The sequence below is a fragment of the Thunnus maccoyii genome, chromosome 9, assembly GCF_910596095.1.
Source record: "Thunnus maccoyii chromosome 9, fThuMac1.1, whole genome shotgun sequence".
NCBI classification, from domain to species: Eukaryota; Metazoa; Chordata; class Actinopteri; order Scombriformes; family Scombridae; genus Thunnus; species Thunnus maccoyii.
Window position 1 is genome coordinate 33,343,781 of NC_056541.1, and position 24,051 is coordinate 33,367,831.

The window sequence follows — 24,051 nt, forward strand, 5'->3', positions numbered from 1 at the left end:
AAATGTATTCATTATTTATCATGTCATTATCAAGTTTGACTAATTGTTCACACAGTTGAAATTGGAACTTTTCTCTGAGGAGGAAGTTATTATTTTTATTATTATACATTTTATTCATTATTTAATATTTATTCATTTTGTTTTATTTAGTTATTTATGTATTTTTATTTGTTTATTTATTCATTCATTATTGACTGACTGACTGAATGTGAAATCACGTTCAGCAGAACGTCTAGCTTGACCACCGTCTTTATTTTGATAGGAATAACAGGACGTGCAGGTTGTTTATACGGAATCAACTTTACACTCTTCCCGGCATGTGTACACAAATACTTGGACACACAATAAAGGTACGTGGGAAAAGTGTTTGGTCGGCTAAGCAGAAAGAATTGAACCAAAGGCTTATTTATTGGTTTGTATTTGTATTGGACTCTGTCAACAACACAAACTTTTCTCTTGCATTGTGTTGTGTGTTAACTTGTGTAGCGGATTGCAGAGGCGGTCAGTCTGTCAGAATTAGCTATAACAAAGTTGAAGTTTCTACATTTGACATTAAATTTGGACTCTCTGCGTACTTCTCAGATGTCAGCTGATGGTAAATATTTCAATGTAGAAGTGTGAATTATTTTGCTTCATCTACAACTTACTAATGTTAAAGTTAGATTTAAATCGCGTCAACTAGTAATAGATATGTTACTCCATGTTTGGGGACCCGTCAGATTCTGTGACCTGCAGGGGAAGAAATATTCAGATCTTTTACTTAAGTATCAATACTACAATGTAAAAATACTCCATTACAAGTAAAAAAAACAATCTGCATTTAAAAAACTACTTAAAGTATTAAACTTTAACTAATTAAAAGTACACACACAGCCCGATGATTTCCTGCAAAATGAGTACTTTTACTTTAGTACTTATGTACTAAAAGTATGGTAATACCTCTATACTTTTACTTAAATAGATTTTAAATGTAGAGTAGTATTTTTACATTGTAGTATTGATACTTTTACTTAAATACAGGACTTCTTCCACCACTGCAGGTCACAGAATCTGATGGGTCACCAAATACGCTGTAACACCCATCACGCGCCGTAAACTCCTTTAAAAATATCTTGCCAGTGATTCATTCTGACTGATTGATTTTCTCTTCAGCGAATTCGACGATCATTGCATACGATGTTTCTGAATGACTCAAATCCACTTTTGTATTCGGCATAAAACCTACTGAGCGCCAATAACAAACATCTTGAATGGTTGAATGGACTTTGGCACCAAAAGACAAAATAGATAACAAAATAGATAAGCGAGAGAAGTGACCCTCGTGGATATATATACGTAGTAAACAAACTAAACATGTTGGTCTAAATGTTTATCTGGAACAAGCTCTCTGCTGGTTTGGACTGGACTATCAGTGAGTGTGTGGCTGCATGCAGCTCATTGTATGGCAGTGTGACTGCAGCAGGGAGTGTCTGGTTACAAACACTGAGCTTGTGACCTCTTTTTTTTTCTTGGGCACAGTAGGTGATCTTTAACCCAGATTTCTGGAACCTTTTGCTGTCAGGCCCTGTGCTGGTTAAGGCTCTAATGTTGCATGTCCAGGGCTATTAATATATAATCACAAAAGCTTCATCAAAATACATTACCATGGTAGTCATATCCGGCATGAAATCTTTCTTAAAGGCACTCTTCATGGTTTAAATGTAATTTTCATTGCCTTTTTTTTAGCGTGTTATCTTGTGTATGAGGAATGGAGGACAATGATGAAGCAGACAGCTGCAGTATATACCCGGTATGTAATTACTAAAAACTGTTTGAAAATAAAGTTCAATGTTGTTGTCTTCAGCGTGGCGTTTAGATACAAGTTTATGACAGTGTAACAGCCATCACAACTCAGATGCAAACAAATGCATTCCAGATATTCTGCATTGTTGTTGATTAAGTTGTTATTCAGTCATATCTTCAATTGAATGATCCTCGTTCTGCTTTGATCTCCAGCATATCCCATGATGTTGTTTCCGTTCTTTATGTTTCAGAGTCTGGTTCCCCTCGGCAGCGAGATAAAGGCCAGGATGCAGCAGTTCGTAGAGGAAAGAACAGAAGCCAATATGGTAAACACCAGCAGTCTTTGTATTATAGTGCACTGGAGTAGTGTTCTTTTTTTAGCCACTTAATTAACCAGAACAGTCAAAACTTTTCCTTCAAGTGTTGTTTAAGGTGCATAAGGGAACTAGTGGGTAGTATAAATGTGAAGAATGAGGTGAATACAGCTGATCATGATCCTGTGAATGTTTTGTCTGTTTTTCTTGCAGTGGACGGCTGTTCTGATCGGAGCTGTGACAGTCGTTTGTGTCCTCGGTGTTGTCGTGTTCCTTCTTTACAGAAGATACAAACTGTCAAGTCAGTGCCTGCACACTCTATTTAGTCTGCAGGGGGGGAGGGGGGGGGGCAGCAGTGTTAGACTTTGATTGAAAAATGATTTCTAAAATAGTTGTAGATCAATTTACTGACAATTGCCTAATCAATTAATTGACACATAATTGCAGCTCTAGAGGATTCTAAATGATGATTGTTACACAACACTGAGTGTTTCAGTGTTTCACATATTTTATACAAGCATGTTTTCATGAGTTAAACCTGATAACAAACAACGCCAGTGCTAATCATTTAGTAGTTATAGTCCAGGTAGTTGATCATATTTTTTAATACTGTACAGAATGTAATTGTAGAAATGTGACCTTGTTAATACAAAAGGATAAGAAGTCAAGTAGTATGTGCACACGTTTTGTTATTTTGAACAATTTAAAGTCCCTGAAAATGCAGCATCAGCCCCGTGTATCAGAGCGATGCTAGTATGAGGAGCACTGATGCAGCTGTTTGCAGATGTTCTTACAGAAGATGTGTGATGTGTTTCAGAGGAGGAAGCCGGCATTCCTCACTATCGCTTCAGGAAGAGAGACAAGGTCATGTTCTACGGCCGAAAGATCATGAGAAAGGTCGGTCCCGCCCTTTTCTCTACACATATAACACACTGTGTGGAGCGGCGCCCTGCTGCTGCACACTGGATTTATTTTTACTAATCATTTATATAAAATATATAATATTAATGTATGACGTCAATCAAAATGTTTGATTTGAGTTTTATAATGAGTTGTATTGATATGTTAATAAATCATTATACTGGTAGCAGGACACACGTACCTTTAATACCTTCAGATGTCTGCTATAAGCATGATTAGTTTATTATTAATATTGTTCTGTAAAGTTTTTCCACTTTTCGGTGTTGCAGGTGCAGACGTTGTCCTCCACCTCTGCCTCTAATTCAAACCCAGCTTCCCGGCAGAGGATGAGGAAGAGGACCAAAGTCCTGTCTATAGCTCGCAAGTGAGTCCTTTCTTCAAGTATCTGGTTCATTCTTCCACTTAGACAAAATAATCTTCACTCATGGTCCACTTCCAGTACTTGGACCTTGAAGATAAGATGCTACGTTAAGGTGTCCTGTATGAGGTGACATTATCAGAATATGTTGGATCTACTGTATATGATTGATTTTAAGAACAGCTTCAGCTTGGAGTGATTCTGAGCTGAACTTTTTCAATCAAGCACACATTTCAAAAATAATTTACAAAAAAGGAGCATTTCTGATATAAATACTACAGAAAAAATGGCAGGCATATGTTTTCATGATATGAAGTAACCTACATTAACCTACATATTAATGTGTGTGTGTGTGTTAGGATCTTGCGTATCCGGAGGGAGCCCCCCACCCTGCAGCCCAAAGAGCCTCCTCCCAGTCTGCTGGAGGCCGACTTGACTGAGTTTGATGTGCAGAACTCCCATCTGCCCTCCGAAGTGTTGTACATGCTGAAAAATGTCAGGTAAGTCAATTAACAGGAAGACAGTTTCCACACAGTGACGTACAGTACAGACCTGGTCAATAGTCGCTGTATCAGAATAATTGTTTCATCTACTGAAAATACAATAATAGCCAACTTTTTTGATTATCAACGAATCTTTGAAGTTATTTGGAAGCAAAACTGACAAAAAATCTTTGGTTCTGTCTTTCTCCAATAAGAGGATTTGCTGCTTCTTTGTTTTATACATTATAGTTGAGTTTTGCAATTTGAAGACATCACCTCTGGATTTAGGAAATTGTGATGAACAATTACAATGTTATACACCAAATGGGTGCTTAAATCATCCTCACAGTTACTATTAAAAGGACAGAAGTTAAGATATTTTAATCATATCAAACTCAGTTTTGGTAGTATTTATGGTTCAGTCATTGAATGCATTTGTATTGTGTAATCGCCTCTCTGGTTTTCATTGTAGGCTGCAAATAACAGTTATTTTCATTATTGATTAATCTGTCAATTATTTTTTTGACTAATCAATTTAAACACACTGCACACTGAAAAACTCACTTCAAAATGACAGAAAATAGTGAAAAATCCCCATCACAGTTTCACAGTTTCTGAAATCCCCAGTTGATGTATTGAAACAGCAACAGAACCAAAACCAAAGAGAAGATTTTACTCCCCTAAAGGTCCAAGAAAACAATAATTATTCACACAAGCTGGATATATATGGTTATAGTTTGGATTCATTTTCTGTTGATCGATTAATTAGAAAAAAATTGACCCATGCACATATTTCACATGATACGAAATTAATGACAAAATGGTCACATTGTTTGGTTTTCCTTTGTTTTTGCTCGTCTTTATGAAAACAAGGTGACAGAATGAATCCTCTTGGATGCACTGTGAACAGATACAGATACAGTTGCTCTTCTTCTTCTTCTTCTGTTGTATTTCTGACAGAGCAGAGCATCTTTGGTGTCAGAAGTTAGATTTGTTATATATTGGATGTGATGCAGTTTATCCAATTACATGTTATTGTTAAAATACCTTCACTTGAATTGTTAATAGTGGAAACATGGTTATCATCGTTAGTAGTAAAATAATGACACCATATGTACACGTGTGTTGTGACCAGGGTGCTCGGACACTTCGAGAAGCCTCTCTTCCTGGAGCTCTGTCGTCACATGGTGCTGATCCAGCTGCACCAGGGAGAGGCGCTCTTCCGACCGGGTGACACCGATGACAGTATTTACGTGGTTCAAGATGGCCGCCTGGAGCTGTGCATCCATGAGAGCGTAAGACAGCGGGGCTGAAACACCCACAGCGTCTCAGAAATCAGAAGCATGTTGTGTTTAGTAGTCACATTCTGTTTTTCTGCATATCGGTGATCAATATGGAAAAAAAGTCAAACCTGTAGGAAATCTTGACTGTTTTCTTGCTGCAGGATGGTACGGACGCTGTGGTGAAGGAGGTTTTAACAGGAGACAGTGTCCACAGTTTGCTCAGCATCCTGGATATCATCACTGTACGTCTGCCATCCATCTGTAGCTGCTTACTTTTTCATGCTTTTGTTTTTTAATCTCTGCTTTAGGATTTATCAATAAAATCTTTCTCCACAAACTGTATTTGATGTATTTCAGGGCTATCCAGCTCCTTACAAGACTGTGTCTGCGAGGGCTGCAGTTCCCTCCACTGTCCTGCGTCTACCAGCTGCAGCCTTTCAGTCAGTGTTTGAGAAATATCCTGAAACTCTGGTCCGTGTCATCCAGGTAAAGTGACAAGTAACAAAGAGAAGTATGTAAATTATGAAGTGAGCTACAGGCATCGCATGTAACATCTTAGCAAGTGCAACAAAAGCACAGACGACCTCCAAATATGTCCTGTTTTAATGCAGTCTGTGTTCTCCTGCTGCTCTCCTGTCCTCTGTAGATCATCATGGTGCGTCTCCAGAGAGTCACCTTCCTCGCCTTACACAACTACCTCGGCCTGACCACTGAGCTCTTCAACCCGGTACTGTTCTTTTTTTGCCAAACTGCACTCCAGACTTTCTGACGTTCTGTAAAAATGTTTCACTTCTGTATTACTGGAATTTTTGACCTTGCACTTGTTTTTTCTCTTTTTGTTTTATTTTTCTGCGTCGTTCTCTCTCAGAGCAGAGAAAGGTAGCGTCAAAGCAGTGAGTTCAACTTTACGGTTTATTGAAATTTCCTTGCAGAGCCGTTTTGGCCAGAGGCCTTCCTCAGAGCAGGAGTAGCATGTTTGTCAATTGGTCAAGTTCTGTATATACAAGACAGAGCTAATACCACCCCAGGTGTACAACGAACCGCACACACATAGAGGTTAAAGGTCTCAGGCTGCAACAAGGTGCAAGTAAAGAGACATTATAACAATGCACAATGTCATTTTGTTGAAGGCTCAGTCAAAATGATAACAAAATGAAAATTATGTTGTCTGTTAATAAAAAAAATCATTCCCATCAGTCTTTGGGAGATACGCTTTAGGATATCAAGGCAAATAAAACAAAAAGGCTTCTCTGAGTTCAGATTTCCTGTTCAAATGTCTGTTTTATGTTCTGAGACTGTGTTCTGTAGGACTTTCTTCAAGGGCATTTGTAGAGTTACAGTTAGTGAATTGTCCCCTGGTTACTGGGTTCTTTAAAGCTTTTGAAAGGTGTGGTATAGTTGCTGTTGTATGTTGACACTGCTCACAGTGTCACCACTCACTGAAGTAAGCCAGTTCTGTTAAGATTCATTTAGTACGCTACACTGCTGTCAGTCAGTGTCATTAAAACTGTAGAAATCAACTTTATTTCTTTATTTCTTGGCGGCTCGAGCCAATCGAGCCAGTGTTTGTTGCAAAGACTCAAAATCTTGACTTCAGCTCCTCTCCACAGAAGTATTTACGCATAAATATGTGAAATTAACCTTATTTAGTTAGAGAAGGTTTACGAGTAAAGAAATGTTTGTGTGTGTTACAGGAAAGTCAAGCCATCTCCTTGGTGTCGGTGGCTCATGTTCTGGGTGAGGCTCATCCACACCGAGGCCTCCGCAGGCATCCGTCCCACTCTGATGAGCCGGGCTCTGAAAAAGCCGACACAGGTCAGAAACAACAGCGTCCGTTTCCTCTTGTCAGGTTGCATTAATGTCGTGTCGTCATTTTCTTCTCAAGCATTCTGTTTCTCTCTATAACAGAAAAACCCAGCCTCTCTGAAACGTCGAAATACAAGAAACCTCGCTCTCTCTCCAACCCGATAGCTGTTACAGGTATACACACACACGCAGCATCATTTTTTAAAATACTTTTTCAGTACCTTTCTTGCACAAATTACGGAAACAAAATATTTTTTCACTCTCCTGTTGCATGCAGAGGGTTTGATGTATTTTAAGATATTTTAAGATGCATTGGCAACCTCTCTAGAAACAGTATTCCTGTTTAAAGACCAGTGTGTAAGATTTAGAGTATCTATTGACAGAAATGGAATATAATATTCATAAGTATAAACATGAAAATCAGCTTTCAAATGCTGCTGCCGTGACAACCAGCAGGTCTATATAATCGAATAACTACTGCAGCCTCTGAGACACATCAGCACAGGGAGCAAACCTAACGATCACCATGGTAACTGTTACCTCTTTGTGTCATGCAGGTGAAATGTCAGTCGACCTCAACAAAGTTTATGAACGGGAGAAAGTTGCCAAAGAGGAGATGGTGCCTCCAAGTCCTGTGAAGGTCTCTCGCTCTGTCTCTTTACCTTTTGGGAGTTGTTAGAACTGTTGTCTGTTGTCTTTATCCAATCAGCAGCAGTTGAATTCTTTGCTGAAGAGAAATAAAGAAATATCTACTGTATGATTGGAGGAAAGAATTCCTCTCTGTCTCTTTTCCTGCCACCAAGAGGTGTAAGGATTTCAACTGGCAAGTTCTTGATGTATTTATATGCAATCTTGCATAGAAAAATGTACAGACTGATCAGATAACACACAGAATGATGTCACACGGTAGGTTTAGTGGATCATTTCACCACACTGCGTGCATAGACAGGGTTGGATTACTTAGATTGAGTGTTCAGTATCTTTCTCAAAGACATGAAGTCTCCATTATTCTATCTCTCTCTCTCTGTCTCTTCAGTCTATTCTAAAGAAGAGTGTGACGATGCTGCACACTCCATCTGCTGTTTACCACTACAGTGATACAGGAGGGGGGAATGTCCACCATAATAAGGTCAACGCCATTTTTCAAGCTGCCAAAAAGGATCTGCTGCAGGTCATCCAGATACAGGTAACATACAAACTACATCTACTGTCTGTAACATGTATTTTATTTGCCTGTAAAATTGCTTTAGCACCAAAAACTAAAATGCAGTATTTGATCAAGAGTTGACACTTTATTGATCCCACAAAGGTAAATTTAAGTGGCACAGCAACCGGGAAGTACAGTAACAATCTGTGAAATATTATATGTTATACAAATTATATGTTCAATTACAATTTTCATGTCATCAGGACCCCGGTCTGCTGGAGGGGAGAGTGAATCTTCGGCAGGTCAAAGCCGGCAGTGTTGTGGCCCACCAGGGAGACCAGGTCGGTCTGTAAGAACGCACTGATGCAGCTCAGAGTGGCCCAGTTACTGTTAAACTATAATGTTAGATTACATGTATTTCATTTTTACTGCTAAATTACATTATTTATTCTTATAAAATCTAAACGGTTTGAAGCTACATGCAGATCTGCACTGCCTCCACTTTGATAGATTTTCTGATGTGGCCCCCAAATACCACACTGGTCTAATTGTAATGTAGACCACCCTTTTGTGACTAACTGATGTGTTATGTTCATCCAGACCGTCTTTTCACAGGAACGGGAATCAGCCCTAATACACACCCGTTGTTTTTCTTCTACTCCTCTGCATCACTTACAGGATGTGAGCGTGGCGTTCATCATCTCGGGGACGCTCCACGTTTACCAGCGGATGATCGACCGCGAGGAGGAGACCCTGTTGTTCGTCACCCACCCGGGGGAAATGGTGGGTCACCTGGCCGTTCTCACGGGGGAGCCTCTTATCTTCACTGTCCGAGCTCACCGAGACTGCACCTTCCTCTCCATATCGAAGGCTCACTTCTACGAGTAGGAACAAACACACAAACACACAAAACACGATCGATTTTTCCTCATCATAGTTTTAGGTTGCAAACAAATCTGTTTTCAACTTTGCAGGATGATGCGAGAGGAGCCCAGGGTGGTGTTGAACGTAGCTCACACTGTGGTGAAGAGGGTGTCACCGTTCGTCAGACAGATCGACTTCGCTCTTGACTGGATGGCTGTGGAGGCTGGACGTGCTGTCTACAGGTATCTACTCTATGGAGCCACTGCAGGACTTCTTCTAAAAGAACAACTAGTACAATGACATCACAAAGAAAACAGCATAGACAGGCGTAGTCTATCATGTAGGAACGATGACAGCAACGATTCTACAAATTATAAACATAAATCCATATTAAAAAGGATAGAGATTGTCAATAAAATAAATAAAATCATACTGGTGTGTTTAGGATAATACCGGATTTTTCCATTTTCTCATTGTTTTTAGACAGGGAGACAAATCAGATAGCACCTTCATCGTCCTCAGTGGCCGACTGCGCTCTGTCATTGCAAAGGATGATGGGAAGAAGGAGCTAGCTGGAGAGTACGGTCGCGGCGATCTGATTGGTGTGGTGAGTTGTCAGAAATGTCGTATCCAGCAATTTTAAATCAAGTTTGAGACATTATGCCAGTAGAAGCATTTGAATGCAGCATAAAAACCTGTTTTGTGGATCATCCAGGTTGAGGCCCTGACCCACATGAACCGTGCTACCACAGTCCACGCCGTCAGGGACTCTGAGCTGGCCAAGCTGCCTGAAGGAGCTCTGAACTCCATCAAGAGGAGGTATCCTCAGGTTGTCACCAGACTGATTCATCTGCTGGGACAGAAGATCCTGGGCAACATGCAGCAGGTCAACGGGCCTCTAGCTGGTAATCATATCCCCGTTTATAAGTGTGTATAAGTGTGTGTCAGGATGGGACTGAATTTATGTACTATACCAGCAGGTGGAACACAAGAAGTCATCTAGTTGGCTTTCTGAAATATTAACTGGCTTTAGTAATGAGATGTAAAATCCACTGTGGCTGTAAAACAATACTTAAATGGATTGTATTGCAGTTTAGAAAGATATGAGATAAAAAATGTTCTTTTCTGTCTGAAATATCCAATAAGTGAAACGCTCCTCTGCCCTTCAGCACGTAGTCTGGCTCTCCACACCCCCACCAGTAAGTGGGATGCAGGGAACCCGGTGTCCAACCTGTCCACTGTGACCATCCTGCCTGTGTCTGAGGAGGTTCCTCTCACTGCCTTCACTCTGGAGCTGCAGCATGCACTCAACGGCATCGGTACTCACACACACACACACACACACACACACACGCACGCACGCACGCACACACACACACACACACACACACACACCAAACCACTCAGTCCTTCATAGTAGGCATCATTAACTTGCATACTCATTTTCAAGTCAATGTGTCAAACTTGATAGCAAACAGTTGCCTATTGAGACATAATATCACAATAAAAAAAAGTGCTCCAAAGTTCTGTATTTAAATTTAAACCCAAGTGTAGAAGTATGTAAAAATCTAGTAGAAGAAAACATGTATGTATGCATATATCGCATACATACAAGGTATGCGATATATGCAAAACTACTTTTTTATTATTTGATGGTGGTGCAACTAATGATTGTTTTCATTAATGATCAATCTGTTGATTATTTTCTCAATAATCAATTCATTGTTTGGTCTATAAAATGTCGATCAGTGTTCTCAAATGTCTTGATTTGAAAGAAACCAGAAAATATTCACATTTTAGAAGCTGAAACCAGAGAATTTGGAAATTTTCCTCTTAAAATGTGACCAAACAATTAATCGATGGTAATTAATTGAATAGTTGATTAATAAACTAATTGTTGCAGCACTAGTGTACACACACACTTACTCTGACTAAATAAGAGAAAATAAAAAAAAAAAAACATGTGAGTGTGGATGGACCATGTGTAAAACTAACCTGAACTTATGTGGACATAAAGGCTTATTAGCTAATTAGCACAGCTGATGCTAATTAGAGCTAATTAGTGCATCTGAATCAGAAGAACTAATCACTGATGGATAGAAAATGGATGTTTGTTTTGTTTGTTTCATCTTTGGTCAGAAACATCGAGTTGAAACACATTTAGTTTGGTTTTACATGTCAGTAGTTCTTTCTAGATTTTCTACATCTACATATCTAGATTTTCCTCTTTAATATACCATGAGGGTGGTGATATATAGCTTCCTGATAAAGGCATGATAGCTGGAAATGTTTGGGGGATAATGTATGGTATGTTGGAGAACAGTTTAATTGTGATGGATTTTTAGTGAAGCTCGCTGGTCTGTACTTCACAGTGCCTCCTCTCTTCTGCTTAATGCTTGTCTTCACAATGTTCACACTGAAAAAAGTACACTCCAAAAGTAAAGACCTGCATTACTAACTGCACATCAAAAGGAAAATTTCCTTTGCCGATACGTTCATGTCTGCTTTTGCACACTTGTGATGATTGTACAACTGTAATTCACAGCAGTTTCACAGAGGATTGATTGATTTGTCCGTGTTTCCTGCAGGTCCCACTCTACTGCTGACCAGTGACATCATCAAACAGCGACTGGGCTCTGCTGCTCTGGACAAGTAAATAATTGATTGAATGATTGAACAGTGTGATTAGATAAGTGATGGGAAATTAATTCAGATTCCCAATGAGGCATTGCTGGTGATAACATTTCAACAAGACGTTAACTGGGGAAGATGTCAGTACTTAATTTTATCAGTTACAACAGTACAGAAACAGAAATGGTATGTTTCAAATGAGTTTCATAGATGTGAACAAGTATGGAAGAGTGAATCCTCGACTCTGTAAGATTTACATTTGACATTGATGCAACATTTGTTAGTGGAATTGATTAAACACCTGTTTTGGTGTTTGATTAAGGTGCACATTGTTAATTGCAAGATGCCACCAGGTAGCACTAGATTTGTGCAAACAGGGCTTTAGTCATGTTTTTAGGTTGAACTGGCTAGGATTCAGTGACATGTTTGTGCCTCTCCTCCTCTAAAGTATCCATGAGTACCGTCTGTCCAGTTGGCTGGGCCAGCAGGAAGACATCCACCGCATCGTCCTCTACCAGTCTGACTCTGGCCTCACGCCTTGGACGCAGCGCTGCATCCGCCAGGCTGACTGCATCATCATTGTGGGACTTGGTGAGCAGGAACCCAATGTGGGCGAGGTCAGTGTTAACACATTACAGCTGTTGTTGTGTTTTTTAGCTGTAAGCACACAGGATGTCCTGTTCTAGAAAAACATGACACAAGAGTTACATAATCCCAACTCTTATTTCTTTGAAATTTAACCACTTCAATTAAACCGAAGGATGTGACTCAAAGCTGCTTTTATGTAAAAAAGAATATAATTGTTATCAGCTAAACCATCACAGTATTGTGATGCTATTCTGTAATTTATCTCTGTGATGAGCTACTGTTCTATCTGTAGTTGGAGCGGATGTTGGAGAGCAGTGCCGTTCGGGCTCAGAAGCAGCTGGTGTTGCTGCACAGGGAGGACGGTCCGCCACCCAGAGGGACGGCAGAATGGCTGAACATGCGGAGCTGGATCTCCAGACACCATCACCTGTCCTGCCCCCGCAGGGTGTTCTCCAGGAGGAGTTTACCTAAACTGGTACTACAAGTGCATGCACATACACACACGATAACACACATACACATTCAAAACTATTAGCTTATGCAGGATCTAAATGCACTGGTCATTTCCACTGATGAGAAGAATACATGTTCATCTATAAGAATGTCATTTTGAAGCATGGTAATGTCAGTTCGTTTGTGTGTGTGTGTGTGTTTTTCAGAGAGAGTTGTACCAGCGGGTGTTTGAAAAGTGCCCAGATCGTCATTCTGACTTCTCTCGCCTGGCCAGGATCCTAACAGGAAACAGCATCGCCCTCGTGCTGGGTGGAGGGGGCGCCAGGTACTGCACTCACCCAGAGGAACAGCATAGTAGGACTGAACGTTATTATATACCCAGCAGTAACCATCTGACATCTGCATCTGTTGGATTGAAGCAAATAACCACACACCCACCTGTAAAATGAAGAGATCTTTTCATAAATTGATAACAGCCATGTTTTTAAAGTTGCACTCGGTCATTTCAGGAGTCGACAGTAGTGAGATGTAATGTGATATCAGTAAACTGCACACAGAAAGCAACCATAAGCAGGTCTGTTCTGATTGACGTGTCTCTCTCTCTCTCTTACTGCTCTGTCTTGTCGTGGAGCTCTGGTGAGGTACGGACTATATTCACTCGGATCTGACCCGAAACTCCTGGTAGACACATGACTGCCACAGTCAAAACGTGGTTTCAGAAACTGCTTGTGATGTTATTTGACGGAAGACTGTCTCTGTTCAGGGGTTGCTCCCAGGTCGGCATCCTGCGGGCGCTGAAGGAGGCGGGGATCCCTATCGACCTGGTGGGCGGAACCTCCATCGGTTCCTTCATGGGAGCGCTGTACGCCGAGGAGAAGAGCAACAGTCGAATGAGGGTTCGGGCTCGTGAGTGGGCCATGGTGTGTTGACAGTATACTGAAGATAGTCTAACAAATACTTTTTAAAAAATGCTTTTGTGTCTTGTTGATGGTGATACGGATTGTTGGTGAAAGTTTGTTCCTGACATATCAATACACACTTTTGACCTCTGCTATAATTCTTACTCCTTTCCCAGGATATGACGTCTCTCTTTAAGAAGATCGTGGATCTGACCTACCCCGTCACCTCCATGTTTTCTGGAGCTTCCTTTAACTCCAGCATCAGCTCCGTCTTCAAGGGCAAACAGATAGAGGTAAACTTTAAAACTAAATGTTTTTACAGACTCCTCCAACTGCCAATAATAGGAAGCTATTGAGTTTGATTTTGGGATTATACAGTGTCTAACTGGAACTCATAAGGTCAATGATCTTGCCTTAGTGCTGCTACAGCTTTGTGCTTATCTAGCGTTGTAGCATATTTCCATGTGTTACTACTATATCTCATCAAATGCAATTTTACACAAACTGAAATCTTGCTTTCTCTGCTTTTATCACCTCTCCTCTGCTAGGACCTGTGGCTGCCGTACTTCAACATTACAACAGATATCACAGCTTCCACCATGAGAGTTCACACCTACGGTCTGTTTAACTGTGATGTTTTTTTCTGGCCTAAAACAAAAGAACAAGTCTCACTAAGAGCTAAAGATTACAAATTATCAATAAATTGACAAACTCATCATTTGTCAGCCTGTTAATCCCACACTTCTCTCCTCTTCAGGGTCATTGTGGCGGTATGTCCGGGCCAGTATGTCACTGTCTGGTTACCTGCCGCCTCTCTGTGATCCCAAAGATGGACACTTACTCATGGACGGAGGTTACATCAACAACCTGCCCGGTGAGGAACTGCTCCTGTTTCATATGAGCAGTGATGTGTTCTCGAACCCTTGAAATAACACCTAAGACCCCATCACCCCCACCTCCACCCTCCACACACACACACACACACACACACACACCATTTAAGAATGGTGATGTTGATGGTCTGCACAGAAAATGCAGAGAACTTAAAGCAGTTAATGTAAATCTTGCTGGTGCTGCAGCTGCCTTTACAAATTTGTGCAAAATATCAGTATAGACAGATAACTCCAATTTTATGCTCCCTCCATATTTGAAAAGCCTCATTTATATCTTTTAAGACCAATAAATGTAATTATCCATAAGATAACTAAGGACTGATGATGTAAACAAACAAACAACATGACTCAACAGGACAAAGGTCAGTGCTGAAGCTCTGTAATTTATCCCAGTGGGTGAAACGAATCACTGACCTGCTGTGTGCCGAAAACAGGATTAGCAACATGTTGTATTTAGACAGAGTGATCACAGTCCATACAGATTGTAAAGATGTTTGTCTTTGTCAGAACTTTTTTTAAATGTCTTTTTCTCCTCTCTTGGTATCTAGCTGACGTGGCTCGCTCCATGGGAGCCAAGGTTGTGATCGCAATTGATGTTGGAAGCCAGGATGAAACCAACCTGACCAACTATGGCGACTCTCTGAACGGCTGGTGGCTGCTGTGGAAACGATTCAACCCACTGGCTGAGAAAGTCAAGGTGCGTTAACCTTTAACATAGATGTCCTGTGTAGTCCTTTTCTAGTTTTGTGGCTTTTTTTTCAAAGTGGGAAAATGTCCAAGTCTTTGGATACTGAATATCAGTAATCTAACTCTATTAATTGTTCCTTCCAGGTCTTGAACATGGCAGAGATCCAAACCCGGCTGGCTTACGTCTGCTGTGTCCGGCAGCTGGAACTAGTCAAAGACAGTGAATACTGCGAGTACATCCGGCCGCCCATCGACCGCTACGGCACGCTGGAGTTTGGCAAGTTTGACGAGATCGCTGTGAGTTGCACCTCTGTCCCTTGATTCACACGACTCTTCTATCCACTAGCTTTGAGTCTCACACTAATCCTCCCTCACTGCGGCTGCAGGAGGTGGGATACCACCATGGGAAGACGTTGTTCGATGTGTGGCAGCGCAGCGGGGTGGTGGACAGCATGCTTAAGGACAGAGAGGAGGAGTTACACAAGACCAAATCTGCCCATGTGAGTGCAATCTACAGACACTGCAGACCTGGCCATGATCATGTTGTTTTGTTTTATTTTGCAATTTCAGCAATGTTCTTCAAACGTCAGACCAGAATGTGTGGAAATGTCAGAATTATGATACTTGGACTTGCTTAAATATGTCAGGATTTGTGCATGTGTGAAGTCAAACACACCTTGTTTCAGGTTTGGCAAGCCATGAAAATATTAAAAAATGAAAGTGGGAGACTTCATGTGGACCAGCTTGAAAGTAGTACTCTCAATTTCATGTATAATTTGAATTATAGGTATCAATTCATTCATTGATTCATTCTTCATTGTTGTCTGTTTTAAATCTATAAGCAAAAGGGATGAAAATAAACGTATCTTCATTGGACTGATGCAGTTTATATCTTTCAGGTGGTCACATGTCCAAACGCTTCCTTCACTGACCTGGCGGAGATTGTGTCAAGAATTGAACCTGTCAAGACCGCCCTGATTGAAGGTTGGTGATCAGTAAAATATTGAACGCACAAGCTGAAGAAGTACCATAAACATCTGTGGACACACACAACAAATGACCTCATGTTCATGCTGAAGTGCTATGAGAAGCCTGAGGATAAAATTATCGAATATCCTTGTGAAAAACTACATAATGAATACAGTTGTATGATTTCAAATGGGACGATGTTTTTCAGATAGTAACAATGAGTATGCATGTTGTCTGTTCTTTGGTCTGCCTCCAGAGGAACTATCTGATGAATACCAGACAGACTATGACGAGGATGCGGTGGAAAGCGCCCTGTCCGACTTTGAGGCGTTCACCGCCGGCAGTGAACACACAGAGGGAGAGGAGACGGCAGACACTGCTGAAACAGTATGTACAAAACCAATCATAGTCCCTCACCTGTTTACAATTAAGATAAACAAATCCAGAGTATGTAAAGGTTCATCAACACTTACCTTATTCTTATTGCCACAGACATAGACAGTGATAATCTAACTTGTAACTTTTGGTCTTTTTCACAGGATGAGGAAATTCAAATCAGAGTTCGACACCGACTGAAGAACGCCACAGAAAGTGCTTGACCGTGACATCCATCAAAGCCACAACCGGTCCAAAACACACACTTTTTAAATGCAGTATTTCTGCTAACGTTTGAGAAATGCAGCATCACACTGACTCCAAGCCACAAAATGTATTCAAACAGACAAAGTTTCAATCCAGTTTTGTTGCTTGGAGTCAGTGTGCAGAAGCTACTTTTTCATTTACCTCTTCAACATATGAGAAATGCACTGAGTTTGCATTACAGACATGTAGCTGATACTCAGCCAGGTAGCGTGCTCAGTGTCCTGCTCCAGGACAGATTACAGACAGTCAAACCTCCAGCGACGCATAGTTTTTAATGGAGTTAGAGCTCAGTGTGGCTTATTGTTTCCTGCACTTGGGTCATTTCAGTGGTTTGACAGGATTCCCACTGGTTCATGCAATTCCTAAAATATCATTCATCTGGGAGATGTGTGTTCCAAACAGGGAAAATCAAGGAATTCTGTCAGTTCTCTGGGGAAAATAGCAGGGAATTTTTATAAATAGGCTAATTTATGGGAATACAGCAGAGATTCATTCTTTTAGCTTGTTTCACACATTCACTGCATTGTTATATATGTTAGTCACTCAGAGTCTGACTATCTGTCACAGTCATATGGAAAACAGACAGACTGGTATCTGCACACAAGCACATCGCACACAGTCTGTCAACATTTCATAATATACAGTGCCACTTTTTGGGACAGTTCAATGCATAACTCGTCCATACCATAATAAGCTCAGATACATAAAGTGTGTTTCATAATGTTTACATGCAGGTCAAAGCAGTAAATATACATTTTATGTAGCTACATACAGTGTTACCCTCCTTTCTATGTGATGATGAAGGGATATCTACACATAGGTGTGACAAGTGTAATATGAACACTGACTATAATAAGCTATACTATACTAATGTATCATGAATGTATTTCTAAAATGCCTGACTATTTACAACACATATGATTTTCATGGCAGTGTGAGGAGCCTAAATGCTCAACAGTCCGTCCGTTTGGTGTTTTTGTGCCGAGCACAGCACTCGTGTGTCTGGTGAGAGGAGAAGCGTCATGTAGGCAGCACAAGGCGAGCTGTATCAAAAATCACTTCCTATTTACTATAGTGCACTGTCCCCGTTTTATTAGAATCTGAAGTGTGATATTTATGCACTAATGCCCTGCTGCTCATCATAGATTCAACTGTTAAGTGTCTCTTATAAAGGAAATATAATGAGAGAGTGATTAGGGCTACAACTAATGATTATTAATCTGTTGATTATTTCTGGATTAATCAATTAGTTGTTTGGTCTATAATGTCTTGTTGTGTCCCAACCAACAGTGCACAACCCAAAGATATAAATAAATCAGAAAACACTCACATTTGAGAAGCTGGAATCAGAGAATTTATTAATTTTTCTTCTTAAAGAAAATGACTCAAAACGATTAATCGATTATCAAAATAGTTGGCGATTAATTGAGTAGTTGGCAACTGATTGCTCAGTTTGATTGTTCTGGGAAGTCTTACCATCATGCACCGTAGATCTTCAGAACTAATCGCAGATATTGTTGATTACACCTGTGCTTTTCCTATAATGACGTGTCAAACGTACGTCATGACAGACGTCTATCAGTAAGAACAGAACCATCACCTGACCGAGCTAAAGCAATATGTGACCCTTTGTTTTTTTTGTTGTTGTTGTTGTTGGTTTTTTTTACATTTTTGCATGGTAATTGTATTGTGGCTTTCATGAGAATTATAAACTTCATACAGCAGTTATTATGCCTTATCAGCGTATTTCTAGAGCAGTGAACTGTATGTTCTCGTTGCCGCTCTGAACCTCTCAGATAAAAATATCATGGGTGAGTCGTTCTCTGGGCCGCTGTGGTTGGAGCAGCTGTTTAAAATGTATAGAGAAAACATCACCACACCCACCGGTTTGTATCCTACTTCACGCAACCTTTTTACACATACAGCAGCACTCTGCGCCTAGAAGAGCTGAAATAGCATGTTTGCTTGGATACACCCTCACTGACCTCGCACATGTGCTTGTTTTGATCACCTGGGGACAGAATACCGGGACCCACTGATATTATTACCTGTGATTCTTGTGCCTTGACATTTTTTTGTCTAACTTTACGATAGAATGAGATTCATAGAACATGATCACTATTATAAGTGTGATCACGATTTAGACTGAGAACTACCTAACACTGGTACTGTTCTAAAACCAGTACCTGCCAATTAATGCGAGGTTATATGTTTTAATCACTGTGGTTAAAGAGCTCCTGTAGTATTGACTCAGAGAGAAAGTTTTTATTACGGTGGCCCTGAGGTGCAAAACACAACAACATTTCACACAAAAAAACACAAACATTCTACAAAACACAACGACAAATGTGTTTTCTGAAATGTGTTTTGCACCTCAGGGACACCGTATCTTATGACTGAAGGGTTAAACGGTAATATGTGTTATCAATGTAGTGCCTTTAATACTGATGCTGATGTTAATGCGTCCGTGTTAATGAGTAGGTACCACTATACTGTAGATGTACTGTATACTTCCTGTAGATGTTGCCTTTGAAAACAGAACTGAATTCCTGATGTTCAGTTTTATTGAATAGTTAAGTAGAATAATGTAGAATGATTTAGAATATTTCATGACAAATATTTGGGTAATGAATAACATATGCACTACTTGATAGAAATGTACTTTTTTTTCTTTAACCTGTGGAGTTGTGAAAAGCCAAAACAATGGATCACTGGATAGAAAAAGCCAGAAGATTCATTTTTCTGTGGAATATGACATTGATATCATACTGTTTGATGCCATGTTAAAATAAAACTGTTTCTGACTACTTTCCGTTCACTTTAACAGATGCATAATAATTGTGCCAATTTTGTATATAATAGTATATAGTATGTATTACACAGTACATGTTCCCAGAGCCTTAAATGGATATTGGATTTGAAGTCTTGTTGTCCTAAAAGTGGTGAATCTGGGATAGTAAACCACAGCTAACTGTTGTGGAGGAGCGCTGATCAACGGTCAACTCATCAGTGATGCCTTATGCTGAGAATATTTATTGAACAGAAACCTTATCAATCACAGTTGAATGTGCATTGATGCCATCTCTAATGGATTTCAGCTCTGACTTTGGTGTTTAAACCCCTACAGATCATACCAAACACTATACATCCAGAAAGTTAGTCTATTGGTTCATTAGTTTCTAAACAGGGAAATGTTTTTACCTGTGTTAGTTCAGGTCACATTGCACGGAGCTTCAGGTCACTGTTGTCTGATTATGCCAATGGAATCTGCACAATCACCTATCTGTGGTGTCTGGGAAGTCTCGGGGCCATCTCCCTGACCTTGGATACCATGACAACGCCGGTTTACCCTTTATCAGAGTGGCTCCTGCTTTCCCCAAACATCCAGACAGCTGCTGCGCACCCAAGGAGAGGAGACAGTGTCTCTCTCTGTAAGATTTAGATTCATGATTCATGCTTGACCCAGTGTAACCCAATTTGTAACCCCTGAAGTTAGAATTTTCTATAACGTTAACAGTTAGCATCAATCACCTGGAGATCAGCACCGTCTTGTGGCCTCTTTATGTTAATATGACTCCTGCCAGAAACCCAGAAACAAGCCTGTGTTCAGATGAAAGATCAAGATGGCGAAGTTAACGCCAGAGAGGCCGACTGTATCTGCTGCTTTCTGTTAGAAGTCACATGACCTCTTCAAGCACCTTCAGGTTAGAAGGCAACAGGTAAATTACATCTTCAGGCTAAATGAGTCACGTTTAACAGACATTAGACAACACTGAACTCTGTTTGGAGCCAAATGACTGTCAGATTTACACCAGGTCTGAACTAGTTCATTTACAATGTAAAACAGAAGAAATCCATTACTTTTGAACTATTCCACAGGCTTTATATACATATTTGTGAATTTTCTACATATATATTTTTTTCTCATCAGAACAATTTAAACCTGCATAAGACTGGCACAGACCAGTACAGATAAAGAATTAAAATACACATAACAAAGTTACATAACTATAGACAAAGCCATATAAAATCAAGTTCTGGCTAAAGCTGCATAAATATTATCATACTTTACTGCAGCATGTGTTTCGTTCTCTTATTACAAAGTGTAACTGTTGACATGTTTGATATCTGACCTGGCTGCTCTTTCTTTAGCACTCTGATGATCCAAATGTGTGCAGCTGCTTCACTCATGAACTTTATACAACGTAACCCCTCGTAGGCTTGTTTAATACACCTATATATAAAAAATCATATCCTGAATCACATTTGAGGTTTATTTAGTAAGAAATAAATTATGAACACTTAGATTTTTAAACAAATCTAATTGCAAAATTTCATTTTTTGATCTGTTTCACAAGTAGGTCTTTTGATTTGCATTTTTTATTTGTTTCTATTAAATTGTTAACACTTAACCTAACCTTAAAAATATTCAGTTTCTATTTAAACACTATTAATTGTGTGCAGAATGAGTGATCATATGGAAACTCTTCCTTCACTGTCACATTCAAATCCATGTGACATGCAGCAGACGTTTAAAGGCGGGGTTTGTTTTAGTTTGCTACACTTGGACAGCTGCGCACCCAACCCTAACCGGTCCAGCAGCTCCACACCCACCCCGCCCACCCCCCTCACACACCTCCTGGCTTTCCCCCAACTCCTCCTCTTCCTCCTCCTCTCTTTCTTTCTTGAGCTCCTCTCCAAGCTGCTCTCCCCCTCCTCCGGGTTTTCCTCTAGCTCATCCCGTAGCCCTCAGATTTTCTTCCTAGCTGGCCCCGTGCAGTGCCAGAGGATGAACAGTGGACTTATGTGGTGCTCTATGATCAGAACAAGATCCTCCTCAGAAAGCTGACGACAGTGGGCTCCCCTGAGAGGAGTGAGGAGGTTGGCAAGGCTGTTTCTGTGTGTGTTCCCCTCTGAATGGCCCTGAGCAGAAGTGGGTGAGGAGCCTGGGGGCCCTCAGGAGGGAGGTAAACAGGTGACCCTCCAGGGAAGCGCTCCTTTAACAAACACTTTACTGTAAATTCATTTATTTGATTTCATCTGACCTGATCTAATCTTATTTGAATTTGTTGTTATTTATGTTGATCCGTTCATTGATGTGGATCATGTCTTGATCTGGTTAGGGTATCAGTCAGGAAGTGTGGGGGTGATCTGAGGCGGGCGGCGTGAACCTCCTATGTGTCACATCCTCACAGTAAAGCAAATGATAAAAAAAATGGAGGTTCACAAGCGTGTGTCTGCACCCACCCGAAAGCAACAGTTGAATCACCAGTGACGGGTGATGATGATGTGTGATGATGGTGTGAATAACGGAGGACTCTAGATACATACACAACACTTGTTAGTAGGATCAGTGCACATGAGATTTGTTGACAATAAGAAAATATAGAAAATCACCATCTAAATCCTTATAGTTTATACAGTTATACAGTTTATGTGACAATTTGCAGCAAGGGCCATTAGCTTTTTCTTGTTATTATTCATATGACAAAATGTATTTTATAATCATAAAATTGCAGAACATACAAATGTAGCATTTAAGTAAACTGCTGTTTATTGATTTGGGACAAATACACAGGAAAGTATGTGTTTCTATAGCTGAACACTCTGCCCACTCAGAGGTGACAGTTTGACAGACTCACTGTGGGTGTGCATCACTTCATGTTGTTTGCACAGAAATCAGCATTCTCATCATTTCCTTTCTGTTCTGAACTGGGGTGATAAGAGGTCACCACCCCAAAAATAATCTCCTACACTATAAATATCAAGACAAGTGAGGTAATAGAGGATGAGCAGATAAAAGTCAAGACATTTTCTTTTAGATCCTTAGGCAGGAGATCTGATACATGGAGGGGGTGGTGGTGTGTCCTCCACAAGCTCGGGTCCTCTACCAGAGGTCTGCTGGGAGTTTGAGGGTTCTGCGCAGTATCTTAGCTGTTCCTAGGACTGCGCTCTCAGATGTTGTACCTGGAATCTGCTGGTGCCACTCTCCCAGTTTGTGGGTCACAGCCCCCAGTGCTCCAATTACCACTGGCACCACTGTTGCCTTTACTCTCCACATCTTTTCTAGCTCCTCTTTCAGCCCTCGGCATTTTTCGAGCTTCTCGTGCTCCTTCTTCCTGATGTTACTGTCGCTTGGGATTGCTACGTCTATCACCACTGCCTTCTTCTGTTGTTTGTCGATCAACACAATGTCCGGTTGGCTAGCCATCACCAGTCTGTCAGTCTGGATCTGGAAGTCCCACAGGATCTTAGCTTGGTCCTTCTCAACCACCTTAGGAGGCGTCTTCCATTGTGACCTTGGGACTTCCAGCTCATACTCAGTGCAGATGTTCCTGTACACTATGCCAGCCACTTGGTTATGGCGTTCCATGTACGCTGTTCCTGCCTGCATCTTACACCCTGCTATTATGTGCTGAACTGTCTCAGGAGCATCTTTGCACAGCCTGCACCTGGGGTCATGTCTGGTGTGGTAGATCCCTGCCTCTATTGATCTAATACTGAGTGCCTGTTCTTGTGCTGCCATGATTAGTGCTTCTGTGCTGTCCTTCAGTCCAGCCTTTTCCAGCCACTGGTAGGATTTCTTGATATCATCCACTTCTTCTATCTGTCGGTGGTACATGCCGTGTAGGGGCTCGTCCCTCCATGATGGTTCCTCCTCCTCCTCTGCATCATTGGGTTTCTGCTGCGTGAGGTATTCACTTAGCAGTTCATCTTTGGGGGCCATCTTCCTGATGTATTCCTTGATGTTGGTTGTTTTTTCCTGGACAGTGGCTCTAATGCTCACCAGTCACCAGTCCTCGGCCTCCCTTGTTCCGCTTAGTGTACAGTCTCAGGGTGCTGGACTTGGGATGAAACCCTCCATGCAATGTGAGGAGCTTCCTTGTCTTGTCAGTGGCCTCTATCTCCTCCTTTGGCCAGCTTATTATACCAGCAGGGTATCTGATGACTGGCAGAGCGTACGTGTTGATGGCTGATACCTTGTTCTTCCCATTCAGCTGACTTTTCAGGACCTGCCTTACTCTGTGTAGGTATTTGGCTGTGGCTGACTTCCTCGCGGCCTCCTCATGGTTCCCAACTGCCTGCAGGATCCCAAGGTATTTGTAGCTGTCCTGAACATCTGCAATGCTGCCTTCTGGTAGCTCAACCCCCTCGGTTCTGACCATCTGCCCTCTCTTTGATACCATCCGACCACACTTATCTAGTCCGAATGACATTCCGATGTCATTGCTGTAGATTCTGGTGAGGTGGATCAGTGAGTCGATGTCACGCACATTCCTGGCATACAGCTTGATGTCATCCATGTAGAGGAGGTGACTGATGGTTGTTCTA

The 24,051-nt window shown here is 41.0% G+C and overlaps 1 protein-coding gene across 3 annotated transcripts; it reads left to right on the forward strand.

Annotated features, from left to right (window-relative positions):
- Positions 1-270: 270 nt before the first annotated feature.
- On the forward strand, positions 271-17,988 carry pnpla7b (patatin-like phospholipase domain containing 7b). 3 transcript variants are annotated; one of them, XM_042420900.1, is made up of 35 exons: positions 271-350; positions 1,726-1,789; positions 2,034-2,108; positions 2,310-2,397; positions 2,914-2,993; positions 3,287-3,381; positions 3,735-3,875; positions 4,993-5,152; positions 5,302-5,382; positions 5,498-5,626; positions 5,787-5,867; positions 6,835-6,955; positions 7,049-7,120; positions 7,504-7,586; positions 7,983-8,132; positions 8,357-8,434; positions 8,772-8,977; positions 9,068-9,199; positions 9,441-9,564; positions 9,673-9,862; positions 10,127-10,276; positions 11,546-11,609; positions 12,037-12,205; positions 12,469-12,651; positions 12,836-12,954; positions 13,393-13,549; positions 13,705-13,821; positions 14,077-14,146; positions 14,286-14,402; positions 14,970-15,118; positions 15,253-15,405; positions 15,495-15,608; positions 16,008-16,092; positions 16,334-16,464; positions 16,617-17,988. In XM_042420900.1, exons 2-35 carry the CDS (start codon positions 1,748-1,750, stop codon positions 16,674-16,676), a joined length of 3,966 nt encoding a protein of 1,321 aa, XP_042276834.1. In that variant the 5' UTR covers positions 271-350; positions 1,726-1,747; the 3' UTR covers positions 16,677-17,988. The 3 variants fall into 3 exon arrangements, with proteins under 3 accessions (XP_042276834.1, XP_042276836.1, XP_042276835.1); XM_042420902.1 differs by lacking the exon at positions 271-350 and adding an exon at positions 388-412; XM_042420901.1 differs by lacking the exon at positions 271-350 and adding an exon at positions 1,189-1,517.
- The last annotated feature ends 6,063 nt before the right edge of the window (positions 17,989-24,051 follow it).

Bases quoted from the DNA above. Each gene is read 5' to 3' on its own strand.
- pnpla7b (XM_042420900.1), top strand. From the start codon at position 1,748: ATGGAGGACAATGATGAAGCAGACAGCTGCAGTATATACCCG. The intron at 1,790-2,033 runs GTATGTAATTAC...TTTATGTTTCAG, and splicing joins ACAGCTGCAGTATATACCCG to AGTCTGGTTCCCCTCGGCAG. The intron at 11,610-12,036 runs GTAAATAATTGA...CCTCCTCTAAAG, and splicing joins GGCTCTGCTGCTCTGGACAA to TATCCATGAGTACCGTCTGT.